Genomic DNA, 20722 nt, shown 5'->3' with positions numbered 1-20722 from the left:
CTCTAGCTTCAAGGTGAGATCATCAAGGTTAGACTTCTGGCTGACCCATGGCAAAGGTGGGTAGTGTCCTGTGAGTTAGCCTGGCTTAGCTGGCCTTGGAGTGCCAGCCATCCAGAAGGGTGTTCTTTCTTGGGAAAGATGATACCCACCTCATGACTCTCAACTTCTCTTTGGACAGACTGGACATCAACACCAATACCTATACATCTCAGGACCTCAAGAACGCACTGGCAAAATTCAAGGAGGGGGCAGAGATGGAAAATTCAAAGGAAGACCAGGTTGGTAATATTGCTTATAGTGAGTTCATACCATCCTGAAAAATGACATGAAAGGGAGTCAGTGTTTCCTAAAGCTTTAGCAATAAACATGGGTAATAATAACAATAATATTGCAAAATAATTTAAGGAAGCCAAATAAGTAACCTTTTGTGGACTCTTAATAAATTTCTGGGAGCATTTCTGTCATCGTTTCATTAGGATTCAGATTATACAATGGAAGTGAGAAATAGATTTAAGGGCCTAGATCTGATAGATAAGAGTGCCTGATGAACTGTGGAATGAGGTTCGTGACATTGTACAGGAGACAGGGATCAAGACCATCCCCATGGAAAAGAAATGCAAAAAAGCAAAATGGCTGTTTGGGGAGGCCTTACAAATAGCTGTGAAGAGAAGAGAAGTGAAAAGCAAAGGAGAAAAGGAAAGATATAAACATCTGAATGCAAAGTTCCAAAGAATAGCAAGAAGAGATAAGAAAGCCTTCTTCAGTGATCAGTTCAAAAAAATAGAGGAAAACAACAGAATGGGAAAGACTAGAGATCTCTCCAAGAAAATTAGAGATACCAGAGGGACATTTCATGCAAAGATGGGCTTGATAAAGGACAGAACTGGTATGGACCTAACAGAAGCAGAAGATATTAACAAGAGGTGGCAAGAATACACAGAAGAACTGTACAAAAAAGATCTTCATGACCCAGATAATCACGATGGTGTGATCACTGACCTAGAGCCAGACATCCTGGAATGTGAAGTCAAGTGGGCCTTAGAAAGCATCACTACGAACAAAGTTAGTGGAGGTGATGGAATTCCAGTTGAGCTATTCCAAATCCTGAAAGTTGATGCTGTGAAAGTGCTGCACTCAATATGCCAGCAAATTTGGAAAACTCAGCAGTGGCCACAGGACTGGAAAAGGTCAGTTTTCATTCCAATCCCAAAGAAAGGCAATGCCAAAGAATACTCAAACTACCACACAATTGCACTCATCTCACACGCTAGTAAAGTAATGCTCAAAATTCTCCAAGCCAGGCTTCAGTAATACGTGAACCGTGAACTTCCAGATGTTCAAGCTGGTTTTAGAAAAGGCAGAGGAACCAGAGATCAAATTGCCAACATCCACTGGATCATGGAAAAAGCAAGAGAGTTCCAGAAAAACATCTACTTCTGCTTTATTGACTATGCCAAAGCCTTTGACTGTGTGGATCACAATAAACTGTGGAAAATTCTGAAAGAGATGGGAATACCAGACCACCTGATCTGCCTCTTGAGAAATCTGTATGCAGTTCAGGAAGCAACAGTTAGAACTGGACATGGAACAACAGACTGTTTGCAAATAGGAAAAGGAGTACGTCAAGGCTGTATATTGTCACCCTGCTCATTTAACTTATCTGCAGAGTACATCATGAGAAACGCTGGACTGGAAGAAACACAAGCTGGAATCAAGACAGCCGGGAGAAATATCAATAACCTCATATATGCAGATGACACCACCCTTATGGCAGAAAGTGAAGAGGAACTCAAAAGCCTCTTGATGAAAGTGAAAGTGGAGAGTGAAAAGGTTGGCTTAAAGCTCAACATTCAGAAAACGAAGATCATGGCATCCGGTCCCATCACTGCATGGGAAATAGATGGGGAGACAGTGGAAACAGTGTCAGACTTTATTTTTCTGGGCTCCAAAATCACTGCAGATGGTGACTGCAGCCATGAAATTAAAAGACGCTTACTCCTTGGAAGGAAAGTTATGACCAACCTAGATAGCATATTCAAAAGCAGAGACATTACTTTGCCAACAAAGGTTAGTCTCGTCAAGGCTATGGTTTTCCCTGTGGTCATGTATGGATGTGAGAGTTGGACTGTTAAGAAAGCTAAGCGCTGAAGAATTGATGCTTTTGAACTGTGGTGTTGGAGAAGACTCTTGAGAGTCCCTTGGACTGCAAGGAGATCCAACCAGTCCATTCTGAAGGAGATCAGCCCTGGGATTTCTTTGGAAGGAATGATGCTAAAGCTGAAACTCCAGTACTTTGGCCACCTCACACGAAGAGTTGACTCATTGGAAAAGACTCTGATGCTGGGAGGGATTGGGGGCAGGAGAAGGGGACGACAGAGGATGAGATGGCTGGATGGCATCACTGACTTGATGGACGTGAGTCTGAGTGAACTCCAGGAGTTGGTGATGGACAGGGAGGGCTGGAGTGCTGCGATTCTTGGGGTCGCAAAGAGTTGGACACGACTGAGCGACTGATTTGATCTGATTACATATTTGGGAAAACTGAAGCATGGAGCACAGATAGCCATACTCTGCATTACCACAAACATCAATTAGGGGAACAGAGATTAGAACTCACATCTCCTCACTTACACTTGAGTTAGACACAAGTTTAAAGGATGGGACCTAGACCAGGAAGGAAGAAGCCCAAGTCCTTGTCCTTTGAACACGTAGCAAACCTTTTCCAGACCTCAGATCCCTTAAATGTACAGTATGGGGCTGGGACAAGATGGCTGAGGTTTCTTCCAACTCTTAAATTTATGTACAAAGTATTAGGGAATGAGAAGGAGAAACAGGCAGAGTTGCAGCCCCTTGGCTATGTCCCTAATGTCTGGTTCGTGGATCCTGACCTATCAGAACAAAGACTTATTCTTATATGGATCATGAGGTCATGTGATAGCCAGAGAATGTTAAAAATCAGTCCTTAACATTTCTGCTTGAGTCCTGTCCTTGAAAGAACTTCCTCCAGTGGCTGCCTTGCAGACCTTTTTATGTTCTCCCTCCTCCCCCTCCTCTTCACAATTCCCTCTGCTTTTCTTATCTCTGCTCTCATCCCAGAATTCTTGCAGTATCTTAGAGAGGCAACACCAGATTTTTGACAGTCTGTGTGTTAGTGAAGGAAGCTTTAGATCCTTCAGAACTAAGTATTTCTGAGACAGACGGACGTGTGTGTGTGTGTGTGAGAGAGAGAGAGAGAGGACCTCAGGAGGAAGTGTTAATGTACAAGCCAAGCCTCCGTGTTTTTACTCATCTTACCAAAGTTGTATCTCAATATGAAGAGTGCGCATGGTAAGAGAAGGTGAGTAGCAGGATGGCAGCAGTAGTGGTGAAGGAAGGTGATGCGTAAAATTATATCCTACTGCAGGTGTGTATTAACTGCAGGGGTGGAGAGGTGTGAGGGAAAGCAAACCCCCTACCTGGTGAAGGTGAGGCCAGCAAAGGAGAGTAGTGCATTCCTAGGTGCCTGGAGCAGAGATCGGTATTCCTGTGTTAAGGGCTTGGGCTCATTCCCACTCATTCTCTCACCATGAGCTCCACATGGGGCAGATGGGAACATAAAAATCAGCCCTTGTTCCATGTTTTCTCTGTGGATGGAAGACCACCTGCACCCCGTCTCTTCTCTTTACTCTCTTTAGTGGTATTCTTATCTCATAATTCAATTAGTATAGAAAAGTATGAATATTATAAAAATATTTTTTAAGTGTAAAAGCAAGAGATTATCTAAGTTTTCAGTTGCTGTTTTTTGCAATTAAAAATAATTCTCTCTCTCTGCAAGAGACCCCAATAATGGCAGCAAAATGTGACACCCCTGTTCCATCTGATTGGTGTCAGCTGCCTCTTCTGACCTGTGCCTGCCACGCTCTTTCTTTACTTCTGTGGTGCTTAGGTTGTTAGTTTCTTCACCGAGGTACTGAGTCCTGGGGTCCTTTTTTCACTTTCATTTGTATCCTTCCTGGACTGACTCAGCCACCTGCCAATGTACTGGGACTGGCAAATAAATTGACTTGAAGTAGGTTGGGGAGTTTCTTACATGTCTCCAGCTCCTGGCTGCAGATACCATCATACTTTTTATCAATCTTTAAACAAAATCTTTACATGGTGATTTGCAAGTACAGGATGTGCTTTTACTATTTATAAGGACAATTCTGTGAGATATTGTCATATCTTACCAATTGAATGAATTTTTTTTGGGGGGGGGAAGGGCATCAATTCCATTATATCCATTGGTAACTTATTAGATTTAAGTGAATCAGTCCTTCCCAGAGTCTCTTGCTTTATGGAAAAGCTCTGTGTCACCCAACAGATTTGGGTCATTGTTTTTGAATCTGATCTCTCTATCCCCTTATTACCATACAGATTGCTTGATGCTTTATGTTTTATCATGTCCACTGTTGTTCAGCTGTATCCTATAAATTGTTCCATTTAAAAATATGGCCATCTTAAACTTTTGAGTCTGGGCAGGATTAAATAGACTCATTTCTTCCTATTCTTCTTGTTGTTGTTTGTTGTTCAGTTGGTAAGTCATGTCTGACCCTTTGGACTACATTGTGTCAGACTTCCCTGTCCTTCACTATCTCCTGGAGTTTGCTCAGACTCATGCCCATTGAGTTGGTGATGCCATCAAGCCATCTCATCCTTTGTTGCCCCCTTCTCCTCCTGGCCTCAATCTTTCCCAGTATTAGGGTCTTTTCCAATGAGTCAGTCCTTCACATCAGATGGCCAAACTATTGTAGCTTCATCTTCAGCATCAGTCCTTCCAATGAATATTCATTCAGGATTGATTTCCTTTAGGATTGACTGGTTTGGTCTCCTTGCTGTCCAAGGGACTCTAAAGAGTCTCCCTCCAGCACCACAGTTCAAAAGCATCAATTCTTCGGCACTCAGCCTTCTTAATGGTCCAACTCTCACATCCATACCTGACTATTGGAAAAACCATAGCTTTGACTAGATGGACCTTTGTCGGCGAAGTGATGTTTCTACTTTTAACAGGCTGTCTAGGTTGGTCATAGCCTTTCTTCCAAGGAGCAGATTCTTTTAATTTCATGACTGCAGTCACCATCTGCAGTGATTTTGGAGCCCAAGAAAATAAAAGTCTGTAACTGTTTCCATTGTTTCTCCAACTGTTTTCCATGAAGTGATGGAACCGGATGCCGTAAACCTCTTTTTTTGAATGCTGAGTTTTAAGCCAGCTTTTTCACTTTCCTCTTTTACCTTCATCAAGAGGCTCTTTAGTTCCTCTTTGCTTTCTGCCATTAAGGTGATGTCATCTGCATATCTGAGATTATTGATATTTCTCCCAGCAATCTTGATTCTAGCTTGAGCTTCATCCAGCCTGGCATTTTGCATGATATACTTTGCATGTAAGTTAAATAAGCAAGGGGACAATATACAGCCTTGATGTACTCCTTTCCCAGTTCAACGAGTTCATTGTTCATGACCAATTCTAACTGTTGCTTCTTCACTGGCATACAGGTTTCTCAAGAGGCAGGTAAGGTGGTCTGGTATTCCCATCTCTTGAAGAATTTTCCACAGTTTGTTGTGATCCACACAGCCAAAGGCTTTCATAATATTAAAAGCAAATATAAAAATATGATAAAAGTGAGAAGAAGAAGGTGGATTAGACAGGGACCTTGGAATTTGAGGATTTGAGGGATGACATGGGAGTGAGTTTCTTGCCTTTCTTCTTGCTCTCTAAATATCCCAAAGTGGATATTGGAGAAGCCTATATCATGGAAATGCCAACAGGTACAGATAGAAAAAAGGCCCTAAGAAAGTCTTGCTCTCTATAAGAAAGAACCAGGAATAGGGCAGCCTAATAAAAATATTTTTCACAATACCTATTCTCTTTTAGCCAAAGACCGTGGAAATCTCTCCACCTCCCTTAGTGCCAGTGGAAGTTAAATGTAGAATTTGGATTTCCACCTCCAGTTTGTGTGGTAGAGCAAAGCTATACTCTTACCTTCACCAGAGTGGTGTCAGCAGAAGCTGAGTGGGGAGCCTGAACTTGCTCCCCCTCTGGTGGCAGTAGATGGTGTGAGGCAGTGCTCTCCTATCTCAGCCAACATGATGTTGAGCAGAGAGCTTGAATTTCTACGTTCTCCTCAGTGAAAGATGAGTATTCTCTTCTTCTCCCACTGCTGTGGTACCAGCAGAGTCCATGTGTGGAGCCTGATTTTCATCCCTCACGGGGGTGTAGCAGTCTGCTTTTTTCTGTTGGGGTGGTGTCAGCAGAGGCCAAGAAGGGAACCTGAATGTCTGTCCCCTGCTGACAGCATCAAGGTAGTTTTCCACTTGCTTTAGCTGCAGCGATGCCAGAGGGTGCGGTCAGTGGAGAGTCTATACTTCTAACCTCCATCTGGAGGGAACAAGGCAGTGTAAATCAGCATTCTGCTTTCCACTCTAGGGTAGTGTTAATGGGGATAAATGAGGAACCTGAACTTCTACCCCTAGATCAGCAGTGATAAGACAGTGCTTTAGTTACCCCACCAGGGTGATATCAGTAGAGGTCAAGGAATGACTTCCGCTCCCAGTGTTGAGTATGCAGCAGGGACAAATGATGTTCTTCCTTCTCCTTACTAGAGAGTGGTAGTAGGATTTTGGAGGGAAGGAAGATGGAGAAAGGAATTTTGCAAATGAAGTTCTAGGAATGCTCCTTAGTGATCCACAAGAGAAACAGACCAGACGTAACAGCAGATTTAAGGATGGAAGTACAGTGTGGAATACTGCCCAGGATTTCAGATTAGCTTTGGGGGGCACACAGAGCAAGGAGACCAAAATAACACTGCAGATTCTCTGAAAACTAAATTGGCTTGGGTTCACAACCTCACAAGAAGACGAGAACCAAGATAGTAAACTTAAACAGTGTGACTGCCTACTGAAAAGGAAGATTCAGTAGAATTCAGAATCTTATAATACTCAAAATGCCCAGGTTACCTAAATTGTATCTCACGATACCAAGAACCAGGAAAATAAAAACTTGACTTAAGAAAGACAGTTAACTGATGCCAGCAGTGATATGACCCGTAAGTTGGTATTATCTAATAAGAATTTTAAGGCAGTTATCATAAAAATGCTTCAAGCAATTATGTGTACTCCTGAAATGATAACCTCAGCAAAGAAATAGAAGATATAAAGAACAAAATGGCATTTTAGAGCTGAAAATAGGGAAAAAATCACTGCATAGGCTTAATAGTAAAATAGAGATGAGAGAGAACAGAATCAGTGGATTTAAAGGCAGATAAAAGTTAATCTAAATAACAGAAAATAGATTGAAAAAAATAAATAGTGAGTTAAGGACCTGTAGGACTGACTGTAACAGAAAATCCAAGATTTGTGTAACAGAGTCTCAGAAGGAGAGGAGAAATAATATGGGTCTGAGAAAATAGTCAAAGAAATAGAGATGAAAAACTCTCCCAATTGGTGAAAGTCATAAACCTACAGGTTCATGAAGCTTAGTGAATTCTAAATTGGATAAATTCAAAGAAATCAACACCATGATGCATCACAGTCAACCTGAAAACAAAGGACAGAAAAATAATTTGAAAGCAGCAAGGTAGAAACCACATACTAGCAATAGGGAATAATGTTTGAATGATAACATCTTTTTCATCTGAGATCACAGAGGTCAAAAATACGTGGTGTATTTTTCAAATGGTGAAAAAGTGAACTGTTCACTCAGAATTCTATAGCCGGTGAAAATACCCTTCAGGAGTGGAAGGGAGGAAATCACGACACTCTCACACAGAAGAAAGGTAAAAGAATTTATCACCAGCAGACCTACCTAAAAGAATAACTGAAGAATGTTCTTCAAATAGAAGGGAAATAATCACAGAAGAAAACATGGACCATTGGGAAGAAAGAGCTGTGAAGTGCATAAAAGTAAAGGAAAATATAATAGATTACCCTTTTCTCAAATTTTTAAAATTATGTTTGATAGTTGCAGCAAAAATTATGACATCATCTTTAATTCCATATATGTTTAATATATAGTTGAACTGCCAAAGTTACTGCTTTCTTTTTCTTTGCTGTGCTTTCAACTTTGTTTTCAGTTTTATCTTTTCATTATCCATTTTTATGAAATGTTTCATGGTTTTATCCCGAGGAAGCCATACTACCACACACTTGACATCTGTATATGAATTGAATAATGGGGGCACAGTGGCCATTCACTGACACATTTTGAAATAAATTATGTGATCAGCAACTGTTCATGATTGGAATTTATATAATTTACATAGTGATTTATGAACTGAAGAGCTAGCAGCAAATTTGGTACTTAATGCAGTTAAATATATGATGGCAACTGAAATTTGAGTCATGTTGGGAGACTAGTATTATGTAAACTGTGGTATTCGAAAGTGGTACATATGAGATCTGTACAAAGCAAGGGCTGTCTGATAAAAGACTTGCATCTATCTAGAATATGTAAAGAACACTCAAGACTCAACAGTAAAAACCAACAACCAGTTTGAAAATGGGAAGAGGACCTGAACAAACATTTCACAAAGAGAATATGTGGATAGCAAATAATCATATGAAAAAAATCTAATGTCATCAGCTGTTACAGATATGCAAATTAAATCCACCACAAGGTATCACTATACATCTATTAGAATGCCTAAAATAAAAATGATAATACTAAATACTATTGAAGATGTGGAGAAACTGGGTCTTTCATTGGTGGGAATATAAAATGGTGCAGCTACTCTGGAAAATACCCAGTAGTTACACTCTTGGGCATTTATCCCAGAGAAAGAAGAACTTAGGTTTATTTTTAAGAAAATCTTTATACAAATGTTTATGCAGTTTTATTCATAATACTCCAAACCTGGAAACAGACATTCTTCAACAGGTAAATGGTTAAATTGTAACATCTGTACAATGGAATACTATTCAACATTAAAAATAAATAAACCATTGATATTTACAGTAAATTGGATAATGAGTTAATGCATCTCAAGTGCATTAAGTTCAGTAAAAAGGCAGTCTCAAAAAGTTACAGACTTTATTTGTATAACAGTCTCCAAATGCTAGAATTATAGAGATGGAGAGCAAATTAATGTTGCCCAGGCACAGGGATAAGAGAGAAGGGATGAGAGGATAAAGTGCAGATATAGAGGAGCACTGTAGAGTCATTTGATGGTGATGGAACAGCTCTGTAACTTGATTTTCTGGTGGCTACATGAATCTTTATAGATAACACTGTCTAGAATGACACACACACATGCATGCTAATGTGTACATGTAAAAGCTGGTGGAATCAGAATAAGACTTGTGGTCTAGTTAATAGTATTGCACCTATGTCACTTTTTTGCTTTTGACATTGTATTGTTATATAAAATGTTACCATTGGAGGAAGCTGAATGAAGGGCATATAGTACTCTCTACTATTTTTGTAATTTCCTTTGAGTAGTAATAATTGCAAAATTAAAAATTTTGTTAAAGGCCTTTCTGGGAGCCAGGCATGCAGGCATGAGGCAAAAATAACTAGTTTCTTATCCTGCTCACTTGTCTGTCAACCCTCAGCTTTCCTTGACCTCTTTACATGACCTTTGGTGGCCACCAGAGTCCTCTAGCAGGGTGGAAGGAGAGCATTTCACTGTTTTAGCCTAAAAGAGAAGAATATAGCATCCCATAGATGTGATTGCCCTGCTAGGAATGGTCTTTTTTAAGAGAGACTGATTCATTTCTTTGGTTGATGTTCAATGGAGTGCTTGTCACTGGGGAGAAAACCCATAGGTAATAGATGAGCAATTTGGAGCTGACAGCTGCTCATCATCCTGCTTTTTATAAATATTCGTGCCTTTTAATTATTCTCAGAAGATGGAGACATAAGCCACTGTGACCTTTCAGACTCTCTCTATAAGTACTATCCTCTGAAATTGGGAAGAAAACAAAGTGTCACATGTATAAAATATCTAATTAAAGTCTTTTATTCACCTCCAACATAACTTCATTTTAAAGATCTTTATATGTGTGTGGGGTGGAGAGGGACTGAGCAAAAATTGTTTGAGACTTGAGCATAGTACATACAGTAATTTAGCCACTTCAAACAGTTGAACAAATTGTACACCTGTAGTTAGATTGACAGTAATGACAGAGATTTAATTTTCATCAGCAAATTGCTCCCACTCTGACAGCTCTTTACCGACAGTTTCCTGTATCTGGGTTTCCCTAAAATGTTGCTGGATGGGTAGGGTAAAGCAAAAGATATTCTTTAATTATAGAAGAAAGAGAACCAAGGTATGGATTATTACACCTTAGATCTTGGCTTTTCCATGTGAGATTAGGGGTTGAAGGTGAGCTGAAATTGTTTACCCTGACCTCAGTGATTACAAGGAGACTTTTCATTCTTCCTGAGCATTGGAAGGCTGGCTGAGATAAGTGGACCTTGGAAAATCTTGAGTGAGTTCTTGTGGCAGAGGGCTATATGTGTAGATTCTGAGGGCTTTCTCTCTGGGCATCCTGGAAAGTACAGATTAAAGAAGGTTGTGCCCTGGAGCAGCAGTTCTTTGAGGATGGGCATCCATGGCAGACCACAGGCTGATTGGGCAGATGTCTATAGTTGATGATTAATCATCTTTTTGCTACCCTTCTTAGGAAAGGCAGGCCAAAGTTAAGCGGCTCTTCCGTCCCATTGAGGAGCTGAAGAAGGACTTTGAGGAGCTGAATGTTGTCATTGAGACAGACATGCAGATCATGGTACGATTGATCAACAAGTTCAATAGTTCCAGCTCCAGCCTGGAAGAGAAGATTGCTGCACTGTTTGATCTCGAATATTATGTCCATCAGGTATTGTATTTCATTGTCCACTGGTCTCACTTTTAACTAACACCTCCAAAAATAAACCCCTCTGCCCAAGGCCCTAAGAAAATATTGTCATCATCTTTACTTCTCTCTCAAGTCATAGAGGATTTTTAATCTAGGCCATTATCTGTTGTATAAGATACTTTCTTAGAGACTAGAGCCAAGTTCTATTTCATTCGGAGTGCTACTTCTTTTAATTTTTCAACACTGAGGACACAGCAGAGGTAAAATAGACGGGATACTTGTTCCATGTAGCTTATAGTCTGGAAGAGGGTGCAATTAAATAGTGAACAATTGAATAATGAACCAATTAACAGTTTAATAATGAGATAATTTAAGATTATGATAAGGATGAGTGTATAATGGGGGAACTTAGTCTAGTCAGGGATACTGGGGAAGGCTTCTCTGAGATTGTGACATTTAGGCTAAGCATTAAATGATGATTAGAGGTTGAGTAGACAAAGAGGGGAGATTAGAGCTTGGGGTGGCAAACTCTGGCCCACTTTTGTGAACAAAGTTTTACTGGAACACAGTCACATCTCTTTGTGTATGTATTGTTTTATTGTCTTGACTATTTTAATATTGCAGTGGCAGAGTTGAGTGGTTGTGACGTGAACCATTATGGATCATGAAACCAAAAATATTTACTATCAGGCCCTTTAGGAAAAGTGTGCCCCATTGTATTGGAGTGTTTCAGGCAGAGGAAACAGCTTGTAGAAAAATTCTGAGTCAGAGAAGAGGTTGGTGAGATCAAGGACCTGGTAGAGACTGGAGTGACTGGAGCACAGAGACCAGTGGGTGAGTGGCATAGATAAAGTGGAAAGGTTAGGGGATGAGACAGGTGGGCTTGAGAAAATCATGCTTTTTGTAATTTTATCCTTGATCCTAAGAACCATTGGAGAGTTTGGAGCAGGGAAATAACTGATCTGATTTGTGCCATAATTATAACAGTTAATGTTTATTGAGCATTATCATGTACTCGGCATATAGTCAAGTGCCTTGTACACATTAATTCATTGACTTCCATGTCTGCCTTTGGAGTAGGCACTGCTGTTAATCCCATTTTGTAACTGAGGCAAATAAAGCACAGGCCACATTTGTGATTGCCCAAAGTCACCCAGTTAGTGTAGAGCTGGGATTAGCAACAAGGTCTGTGTGACCCTAAACTCTGTGCTCTTAGTGTTTTGGATACTCTGACTCTCAACGGGGTACTGGTACTACCTGAATGAAGCCTAAGAGAGAATAGATGGATCTAAGCAGAAGGAACCAAGAGAAGTCATTCACTTATTGAATGAATTAATTTATTGCATGCCTGTTAAGTTCCAGGCACTGTTCCAGGCACTTAAAATACATTTGTGAATGGAATTGGAGCTTACCTTCTAGAAGAGGCAGGTAGACAAAAAACATACCTAACAAGTAAATTATAAATAATATGTTTGAAGGAGATAGATACTACTGAAAAATAAAAAAATAGAGCAGGATAAGGATTGGCAGTGTTGGGAAGGAAGGTCTCAGTTAGGAGCAACAGTAGGTACCATAGCCCTAAGGTGGGAGCATGTCTAGTGTGTTTGGGGAACAACTATGTGGCAGGAGCTGAGAGAAGTAGATGAAGCGCAGAGAGAGAATGGGAGGGAGATCATGGAGCACTTTGTGGGCCATAGAAAAGAATGGAATTGGACAGAATTAGAAGAATGTTGCAGAAGCATTTGATCTGACTTTCTTTTAAAGAAAGTCTGGCTGCTGTGTTGAGAGTTAGACTGTAGACTGAGGGCATGGGTAGAGGCAGAAAAACCAGATAGGAGGCTGTTGCAGTAATCCAGACTAGGGGCGATGGTGGCCTGGGAGGGCTGTGTAATCATCATCAAAGGCTTGCTTGAGATCTTCATCAAGATACAGATCTTCAGCGTCCTCCCACACATGACAGCGTCCTTGTTCTCTATAAACTAAGCTAAAAGACATTCTTTAGGATTTTGCCAGCCTTTGTGTTGAGAGAGGATGAGTGTGTACTGTATCTGCAGGAATTATGGGATGGCCTCTTCATCTCTCTCTGCTCATAATTCTTTCTCAGGCCTCAAATAGCAGGTCTGTGATCCTTTTAGAGAAGAAAATGGACCTGGGTTCTCTTTCCTCTTTCCAGTCTTTCTCTCCAGGGTAAAAAAACAAAAAGTCCAACAGCTTTTCTGTTACAGATATTTAAAGGAATAAGGATCCTAGGAGTTATTGGCCAACTCAGTCCTGCTCTGATGTTGACAGCTTTTATTTTTTCTCATCTTAACATACTTCGATGGGTCTTTAGGTGTCAGGTTTCTGTAGGCTCTTCTTTTAGCTGCAGCGTGAAAGGCCAAAATGACCTTTTATGAGAGCTTATCTTATCCAGAGGAGGTTGAGTACAGAGAAGGGTAGCAGGGCCCTAATAAATTTTATTTCCCTTGCAGGTTCTTTGGTCATCCAGCAGTATTATCACTAGGGTGACATCCCATTGTGCTTTCATGGGTCACTAAGAGGGATTAACAATTTCTTGGACATCACCAAACTTATCCTATTTATCAGTCCAGAAACTAGTCCCCTGGTGGTGACCAAACTTGATCTGTTGGCAGAAGAGTCTTAAGTATTCTAGATCATTGGTCTTTCAAGTGGAAATACAGATAAGGTGGTGGGCTGGTATGTCAGGCTTCCATGCAGTAGAGTTAAGTTGTTATTTCACAGGGGTATTGAAGAAGACATAGCTTGGCCTCAAGTTCCAGTTGTGGTGGGCAGTTAGGGTGATGTAGTGCTAGATTTGAGGGAGATAGGACTCTTCTTACAGGAAACTTACTTAGTCCACTTTTATTCTAGACTGCTGATTGGATGTTTTGAGGAGTCATGGGCTTCAAGGACCCAAACTGGCTCTGCCCAAGGATTTTCTCACAGCCATGTTTGAACTATTAAACAAGATTTGTGAAAAGCAAAATCATGTGTGTGGAAACAGCATGTGAATTATTTATAAGGAGCAGCCACTGCCTGCCCCATTCACCCTGTGGCAGTGTATTTGCCTTCCCTCACGTGACTCCTCAATTATTTACCATCATTTCTCCCTTTCTTTATTTTCTATGTTCTCTCATTGTCTTGTCAGTTTTCTGTTTCTCTTTTCCTCCTGAGTGTTGGCACAGTTCCCTACTGCCTCCTTCATTATGCACTCCTTCCTTCTACCTTGAACTCCTTTCTTTCTGTCCCACCCAGTCCTGAGAGCAGCCTGGGAAAAGTTCTGGCCCCAGACCCTGGCCCTGGTCATGCCTTCTGCTGTGTGATACTGGGCAGGGCCCAAATTTTGGAGCTTGTGTGTACAGTAAGCAGAGTGACTCTTTCCTACTTTATCTCCCATAAAATAACAAATGAGAAAACATCTTGAAAAGGCTGAAGAGCTTATGTAAATGTCAGCCTTTATAATACCCTGGTTTATCTTTATAGTAGTGAAGATAAACTGAATCTATAATAGAACCTCTGTGACTCTGGGCTGCATTGGTTTGCTCTGCTAGGAACTCATACCAACCTTGATAAGTAGCCATCTCAGGCATGGAATTACAGGGCTTTCTGAGCCAGGGTTTTGTATTTGGAAAACCTGGAAGAAGGAAGACCAAAGGAGAAGGTAGTGAATTCTTAGATTTTAAAATCAGAGTATGTAAGGAAGGAAAACTCAGTATTTATTTGTGCTTATGTCACAAAGCACTCAGCTCTGAGTCTCCCTAGTTCGCTAGGCTATGGTCCAATAATCATTCCCCTTCACAAGGACAGATTAGGGCAGACAAATGACAACCCTGGCCTGGGGCCCTTATGACAGAGCAGACTCCATGCTTTCTTCATGGCCCTGGATTGGCCATCTTTTTAGGTCTGTGGTACAAGAAACCCATTCATTTTATTGGCACGGATAGCCCAGACTGCCTTTTTTACTCACAGTGGAGTTTATTTCAGTGACCTTTTTTTGATCAAATTTATTCATTGATTGGACTTCCCTGTGGTGGCTCAGATGGTAAAGCCTACAATGTGGGAGACCTGGGTTCAATCCCTGGGTCTGGAAGATCCCCTGGAGGAGGAAATGGCAACCCACTCCAGTATGCTTGTCTGGAAAATCCCATGATGGAGGAGCCTGGTAGTCTACAGTCCATAGTGTTGCAAAGAGTCGGACACAACTGAACAACTTCACTTTCTTTTCATTCATTGACTTAATAACTGTGTATTGAATGCTTAGCTATATGCTTAGATTATTGTAATCCTTGGACCTGTACCAGTGGACAGAAAGACAGAAATCCCCTGCTCTTGTGTTTGAGAAGAATGATCTTCTAAGGGGTTAAAAACAGGCTAGGCCTACCCCAAAAGATAGGCATAGTCAAATACAGCCCTTCAAACTGGATTTCTCTGGTAGAGCCATCTTCCAGTTTGAAAGAATAGAGTCAGGTAAGAAAGGGCTTAGTGGAATATGGAGGAGAAAGGTGGGTAGTAGTCCCATTGGTGTTAGGCTTCCTGCCTCTTCCTGATGATTTGTAGAGTGGGATGAGCATGTAGACAAGAGGCAGCTTTTGTACCAACAAAGATATTTCCAAGGGAGACTGTAGCTGCTGCATAGGGAAAAAAGGATCCAGTGACCTTTCTGAAGAAGTTGAGTCTTCTTCCAGGATGCAAGTGAAGCTTGGGAAACGAGAGTCTGAATTTTGGGGCTTTGGACCTTAAGTATAGCCTAGACCAGTGTGGCCCAATAGAACTTTATGGGATTATGGAAATGTTCTACACTGTCCAGTAATAGCCACTAGTGAGTTAGCAAGGCCAAGGCTAAAGCTTTTTAGAGAGACTTTTATGCAGATTTATTACAAAGTGTCCTCAGATTCATTCAACCTTAGATTATAAAGTGGGTAAGTGGAAAGAGAAGCATACTATTGTTATTCTTCTTCTAGCATTTTTCCAGCCCTCCACCTGCAACAGAGTTCCTTTTATAGTCCCTGATTTCTAATTAAAAAGCAGCATTTTAAAGTGTCTGCTGCCTCCACTGCCCCCACTGAGGCTGGACATCACCAAGAAGCATAGTGTCATTTAATAGTGCTGATGACACCAGATCTTGGTGTTAACAGCTTGTACATTATGAGTAAGCTTGTGACTCATTATGGTAGTAGAATTTTCTAGGACATGTTTGGCATAAGCAATTGCTAGGTGACATTTTTGCCAGTTCTCACGCAGGTACTCATAAATCATGGTAGATGAATTGGGAATTCTCAAATGTAAGATTGTTTCAAAATTTAGTTGGTTCTTACAGACCCTTTCCTAATTAGTCAAAAAGGCCACCAATACATTTTACTTAATTTTTTTAGTTTGTTCTTGAATAGTTAACAAAAGAAATTCTTACCTTGATGTCTGTACTATACTAAGCAGTGCCTCTGTTCCAGATGGATAATGCACAGGACCTGCTTTCCTTTGGTGGCCTTCAGGTGGTGATCAACGGGCTCAACAGTACAGAACCCCTGGTGAAGGAGTATGCGGCATTTGTGCTGGGGGCTGCCTTTTCCAGGTGAGCAGCATGGATGGTCGTCACATTGGCCAGGATCCTTTGGACCCTTCAAGTGAAGTCTAGCTTTACTCTTGGCCTGATTGGCCTGGAGGAAGGATAGGTTTGAACTCACGCACATCTCTATCCACAGCTTAGTGTAATCTCATTGAAACTAGAGTAAGAATTTGATTCTGCCTTTATTCTAACTAGATAAGAATTTTTACCCTTGTTGTCACCATCGGTGACTCTCTCTTCCCCCTCATCTTATATGTATGGACATTTCATAACATATTTTAGGTCACATTCTCTGTTTTAGTCAAAGTTAATTAGAAGTTACACAACCATAAGTAGCTGAGAGGACGGGGAGTGAACTCCAAGAGTTGATCCTTTTAGCAGAGAAGCTTCATCTGGTGATGAATAAATAATGAACCTGACCAAGGAGGGCCTTCTTGGGGGAGATTTGCCTTCCTGTAGTTGCCTGAAACCAGTCAACGTGCCACCAGGTTATCACACTCTCTGGGTTGAGAGTTGTTTAAATTTCAGTTAGTCTGGCTTATGCTCGAAGACTGATCAGGTGAGAGGAATGAGCATCTCCAAAGGGTAGATGCAGAAAGAGATAGGAGCACCATATCATTATACTCGCCCTAAAAAAGTCAAAATGTCTTCAAGCTGCAGTTGTTCCATTTTTGAAAGTCTGTTCCTAGGACCATTTGTTCTTCTACAACAGGAACCATTATTCAAATTCTTGCTGTCGGGACATGTGTGGTGCCTATTAAGGGTTACCTTGCTTGCTTGCCAGGATTGTGATAATGTAGAAGGGCTCTTTTGAACATTATCATTGGACTCTTTGTTTTGAAAAGATTTCCTTTGCCTTTCATCTACGATTATCTTTGGTTAATCAGAATCTCAGTCTGATACTCTCTAATTCTAAAAGACTTAGCTATCTTTTCTTAGTAAATTGAGAGGCAAAGTTAGGAAAGCCAGAATTGTTGCAGGTGAGAGGCTGGGAGCACTGCAGGCCTTTGTTTCCCTTCTTGCTTACCTGCCCCATCTTTAAGCCCTGCTTGTCTTGTGGATTCCAGAGCATACCTCTCTTGCTGTTGTTGACCAGAGCCATGCAGGGAAATCACTGCCTGTGCATTTACTGGAAAGGTGAAGAATCTATAAATTTGTCATTGACAGCTGTGATTTCAGCCCTGCACAAGTTAAGATCTTTATCCTCATTAGACTTTAGAGGCTTGAGAACTTACTGAAGTTCACTTTTTGTTTCTCAAGCTATAAAATAATTGGTTCAAACATTATTAACCTCTTTTCCAGACCCTTTTTGGAAATCTTCTCTGTACTCTGAATGTGAACAGATGATTCTGTGTGTACTTTGCCATTGCTTCTGGAAACACATTTCGTGGGAGAAAAGAAACGTCTTGATGTCACACCTTGGTTTAGGGGAGCTAAGCGACTTGAGAAGCTTGCTTTGGGACTGCTTAGCAGGCTATAACTCATATGGAGGCTGTGCCAATGTGTGGTGTTATTAAGACTTTTCCATGAATCTATTAGTGTAAGACTGTGTTAACATTTATGTGGTATCACTAAAATTTAAATAGAGATAAATATAAAATATTGCAATTTAGTGTTTTGGTGGCAAGAAAACTGCCGTATTCAAAATGTTCTAGCTGGGATTTTGATGGCTCACTGGAGGGCAGTTACAGTGACAGCATGGTATGGCGCCAGAGCATTTGGAAGCCAACAGCAGGCTCCTGAACACCATGAAAATGTAAGTGTTTTATGCAAAGAGGAACTTGATGGAAGGTAAGAATATTTCCATGCAGAGGTAGGATTCAGTGGTCTAGTCTGATATTCATTATTTATTCCTGGTGTCCTAAGTATTGGTTCTGCAGCTTCCTACCTGCCCTCAGCCTGCAGGTGAGCACACACGTGGCACCCATGTATGCACACCTGCAGACACAAAGTGATTGGATCAGCTCTTTCTTTGTCAAGAGGGCTTTCAAGAGGTCGTGAGCATGTTGGAATCATGGAGTCTCATGGTTTGGGAATCTTATTTAGAGATCATTCCTTCCAGTTTTCTGCTGATGAGCAAAAACATAGCTCACTCAGTCCAGATGTTTGTTTGCAAGAACTAGGTAGACCACTGGTACATACAGTCAGAAAATCTAGGTTCAAGTCCAGTTTCTGTCATTTCCTGGCTGTTTACTTGTAGGCAAGTGATTTCACTTTTCTAAGCCTCACCTTTTTCATTTGTTATCTAGAAACAATCATAGGTTTCCTTTAAGACTGAATGAATATGGAAGAACATAATATCCAATAAATCCTGTGAAATGCTTATAAAACACCTATCAGTGACATGGGGTATAACATTGTGTTCATTGTGTGTCCTTTTTACTTTGCGTTTTCACTGTAACTCAGAGTTAAAGTGTTTCTTTTGTTTTGCATTGAAGACAAATGCAAACCTTTGTCTTCCTCATTTTCTCTTCTATTAAATGCCTACCTTCTACCACATGTATCTCTTGGTGTCAGTCTTGCTGCTTCATGAGGGTATTTATTTGCCTGCCTGGGTTAATTACTTCATAAGACCTCCACAGACATTTCCGTAGTGGGAAGCGGTTATTCCAAGATCAAGAAGAAAGAATTTACATAAACATAATTGATGTGGCCACTCGGTGTTACATGGCCACTGAAACAGTTTGTTCCCTTATTTAAATATTATTCACACTTATTATGGGTCACACACATTCATTTTCAGCTGCCAGTGTTTTTGTTGGCCCATGTGCAGGCAGGTCAGGCTCTTGCATAAAATGATATGTAGAAATAGGAAGGTAGGAGTCTGATGTCTTTGGCATCTTTATCTTTCCTTACCTCCCTTTCCTTCCTCCTTCCCTTCCTCCTTTCCTCAAGTCACATATTTTCAGTGGTCTTTCTATGACCTGCTTTCATCTTATGATGGCACCTCTCTCAGTCACTTTTGGTGTCCACTGTCCATGAGTTCTTTTATGCATATGTATGAATTATTCAATTATATCGGCTTGTAAAAGCTCACTATATGCAGTCCTTTTTCATGAACTTATGCATAGTGTAAAAAGGGAGGTATGTGTGCTGTCAGCCATAGTGCAATTATGTTCTCTTGTGATGGATCCCTGGAATAGGATTACACTCTACCCTGTCTTTGATGTCTTCATTGGACCCTCCTTAGGAAATACTGGGTTACATACATCTCTCTGTAAAATGAATGTTCACCCCACTGCTGACCTTCACCCTCTCACCCTATGCTTTGTTGGTTCTCTAATTTTCCTAGTTATACTTTTCCCATGGATATTTTACTAATTAATTTTAACCATTTGGCCAGTGTCAAATCTTTGTGTCCCATTTCCATTTGTTGGCCTCCAATTTTCAAATTTCTTTCCTGCTATCCTTGAATTTCAGTGCTTATCTGTATCGTCTCTGTCTTGCCTGACTTTTGTGGCTTTTGGGGGGATCATTTCCATTGACCTCTACTTTTACTGCTGTCATCCACTAGGTATCTTGAAATTCATTTCCCTCCCCTCTCCAGCATTTCGTGCTGTCTGCCCACTTCCATCATCTCTTCACATTTTCATCTCTCCTCTTAAATATGGTTCTTACCCTTGTCATGACCTCCATCCTCTTCACATCCTCCTTTTCTCCCCCTCACCATTCTTCTTCTTCACTGTCTTGCCACTCTCTAGGCTCCCTCCTTTTAGCCTGCAAATGTTCGATTACGTAGCCACTGTCCCCTGCCAGCCTTCCCTTCCAAACTTCTTGAAAGATTAGACAGTTAGGGATCCAATAAGTGCACATGAGATACAATCGCTGAAATGGTTCAAGAGTATTTTGTCTTTATTGACATCTCCATTAACATTCAACAATGTCAACCACTACTTTCCTTTGGAAACTTTACTTCTCAGCTGCCATGTGATTGTAGTAGTCCCTTAGTTCTTGGATGTCTGTAATTAATTACTCCATCTATTTTCTTCTTATGGCAACATTATCTTTTCAATATCTCCTGACTACAGCCATTTACCAAAATTTTCATGGCCTTGTCACTATTGTCTCTTCATTTTCTCTCCCAATGGTCCCACCTTTTCCTGTGGTTTCAAATTCTACCTCATTGTGGATAACTCCAGTGTCTAAGCCAGCTTTTCTTCTCAGGTCCTTTCCTCCATTTCTATCAGACTGTGTCATTGCACATCAAACTGAAAGAGAAGAAAATGGAATTCATTTTTGTCTATCTCAAAAGCTAGGCTTTTCTTCCCACTTCTCTATTTATCTGTTCTTGGCCTTATGATTGTCTTTGTTACCAAAGCTTAAAACTTTGGAGTGATATTTGAGTCTTGT

At 40.7% G+C, this 20722-nt stretch overlaps 1 protein-coding gene across 4 annotated transcripts in view; it reads left to right on the top strand.

The window, feature by feature from the left end:
• Window positions 1-20722, top strand: part of SIL1 (SIL1 nucleotide exchange factor) — a 256480-nt gene that overhangs the window by 154712 nt on the left and 81046 nt on the right. For all 4 annotated transcript variants that reach the window (XM_070792059.1, XM_070792060.1, XM_019963505.2 and 1 more), the window contains exons 5-7: window positions 179-278; window positions 10639-10830; window positions 16257-16378. In XM_070792059.1, coding sequence (XP_070648160.1) covers window positions 179-278; window positions 10639-10830; window positions 16257-16378 — 414 coding nt within the window. The remainder of the gene's footprint in view (window positions 1-178; window positions 279-10638; window positions 10831-16256; window positions 16379-20722) is intronic.

This window comes from Bos indicus, chromosome 7 (assembly GCF_029378745.1).
Source record: "Bos indicus isolate NIAB-ARS_2022 breed Sahiwal x Tharparkar chromosome 7, NIAB-ARS_B.indTharparkar_mat_pri_1.0, whole genome shotgun sequence".
Lineage (NCBI taxonomy): Eukaryota > Metazoa > Chordata > Mammalia > Artiodactyla > Bovidae > Bos > Bos indicus.
Note: the sequence above shows the minus strand (reverse complement) of the source record. Positions and strands in the feature narration are given on the sequence as shown.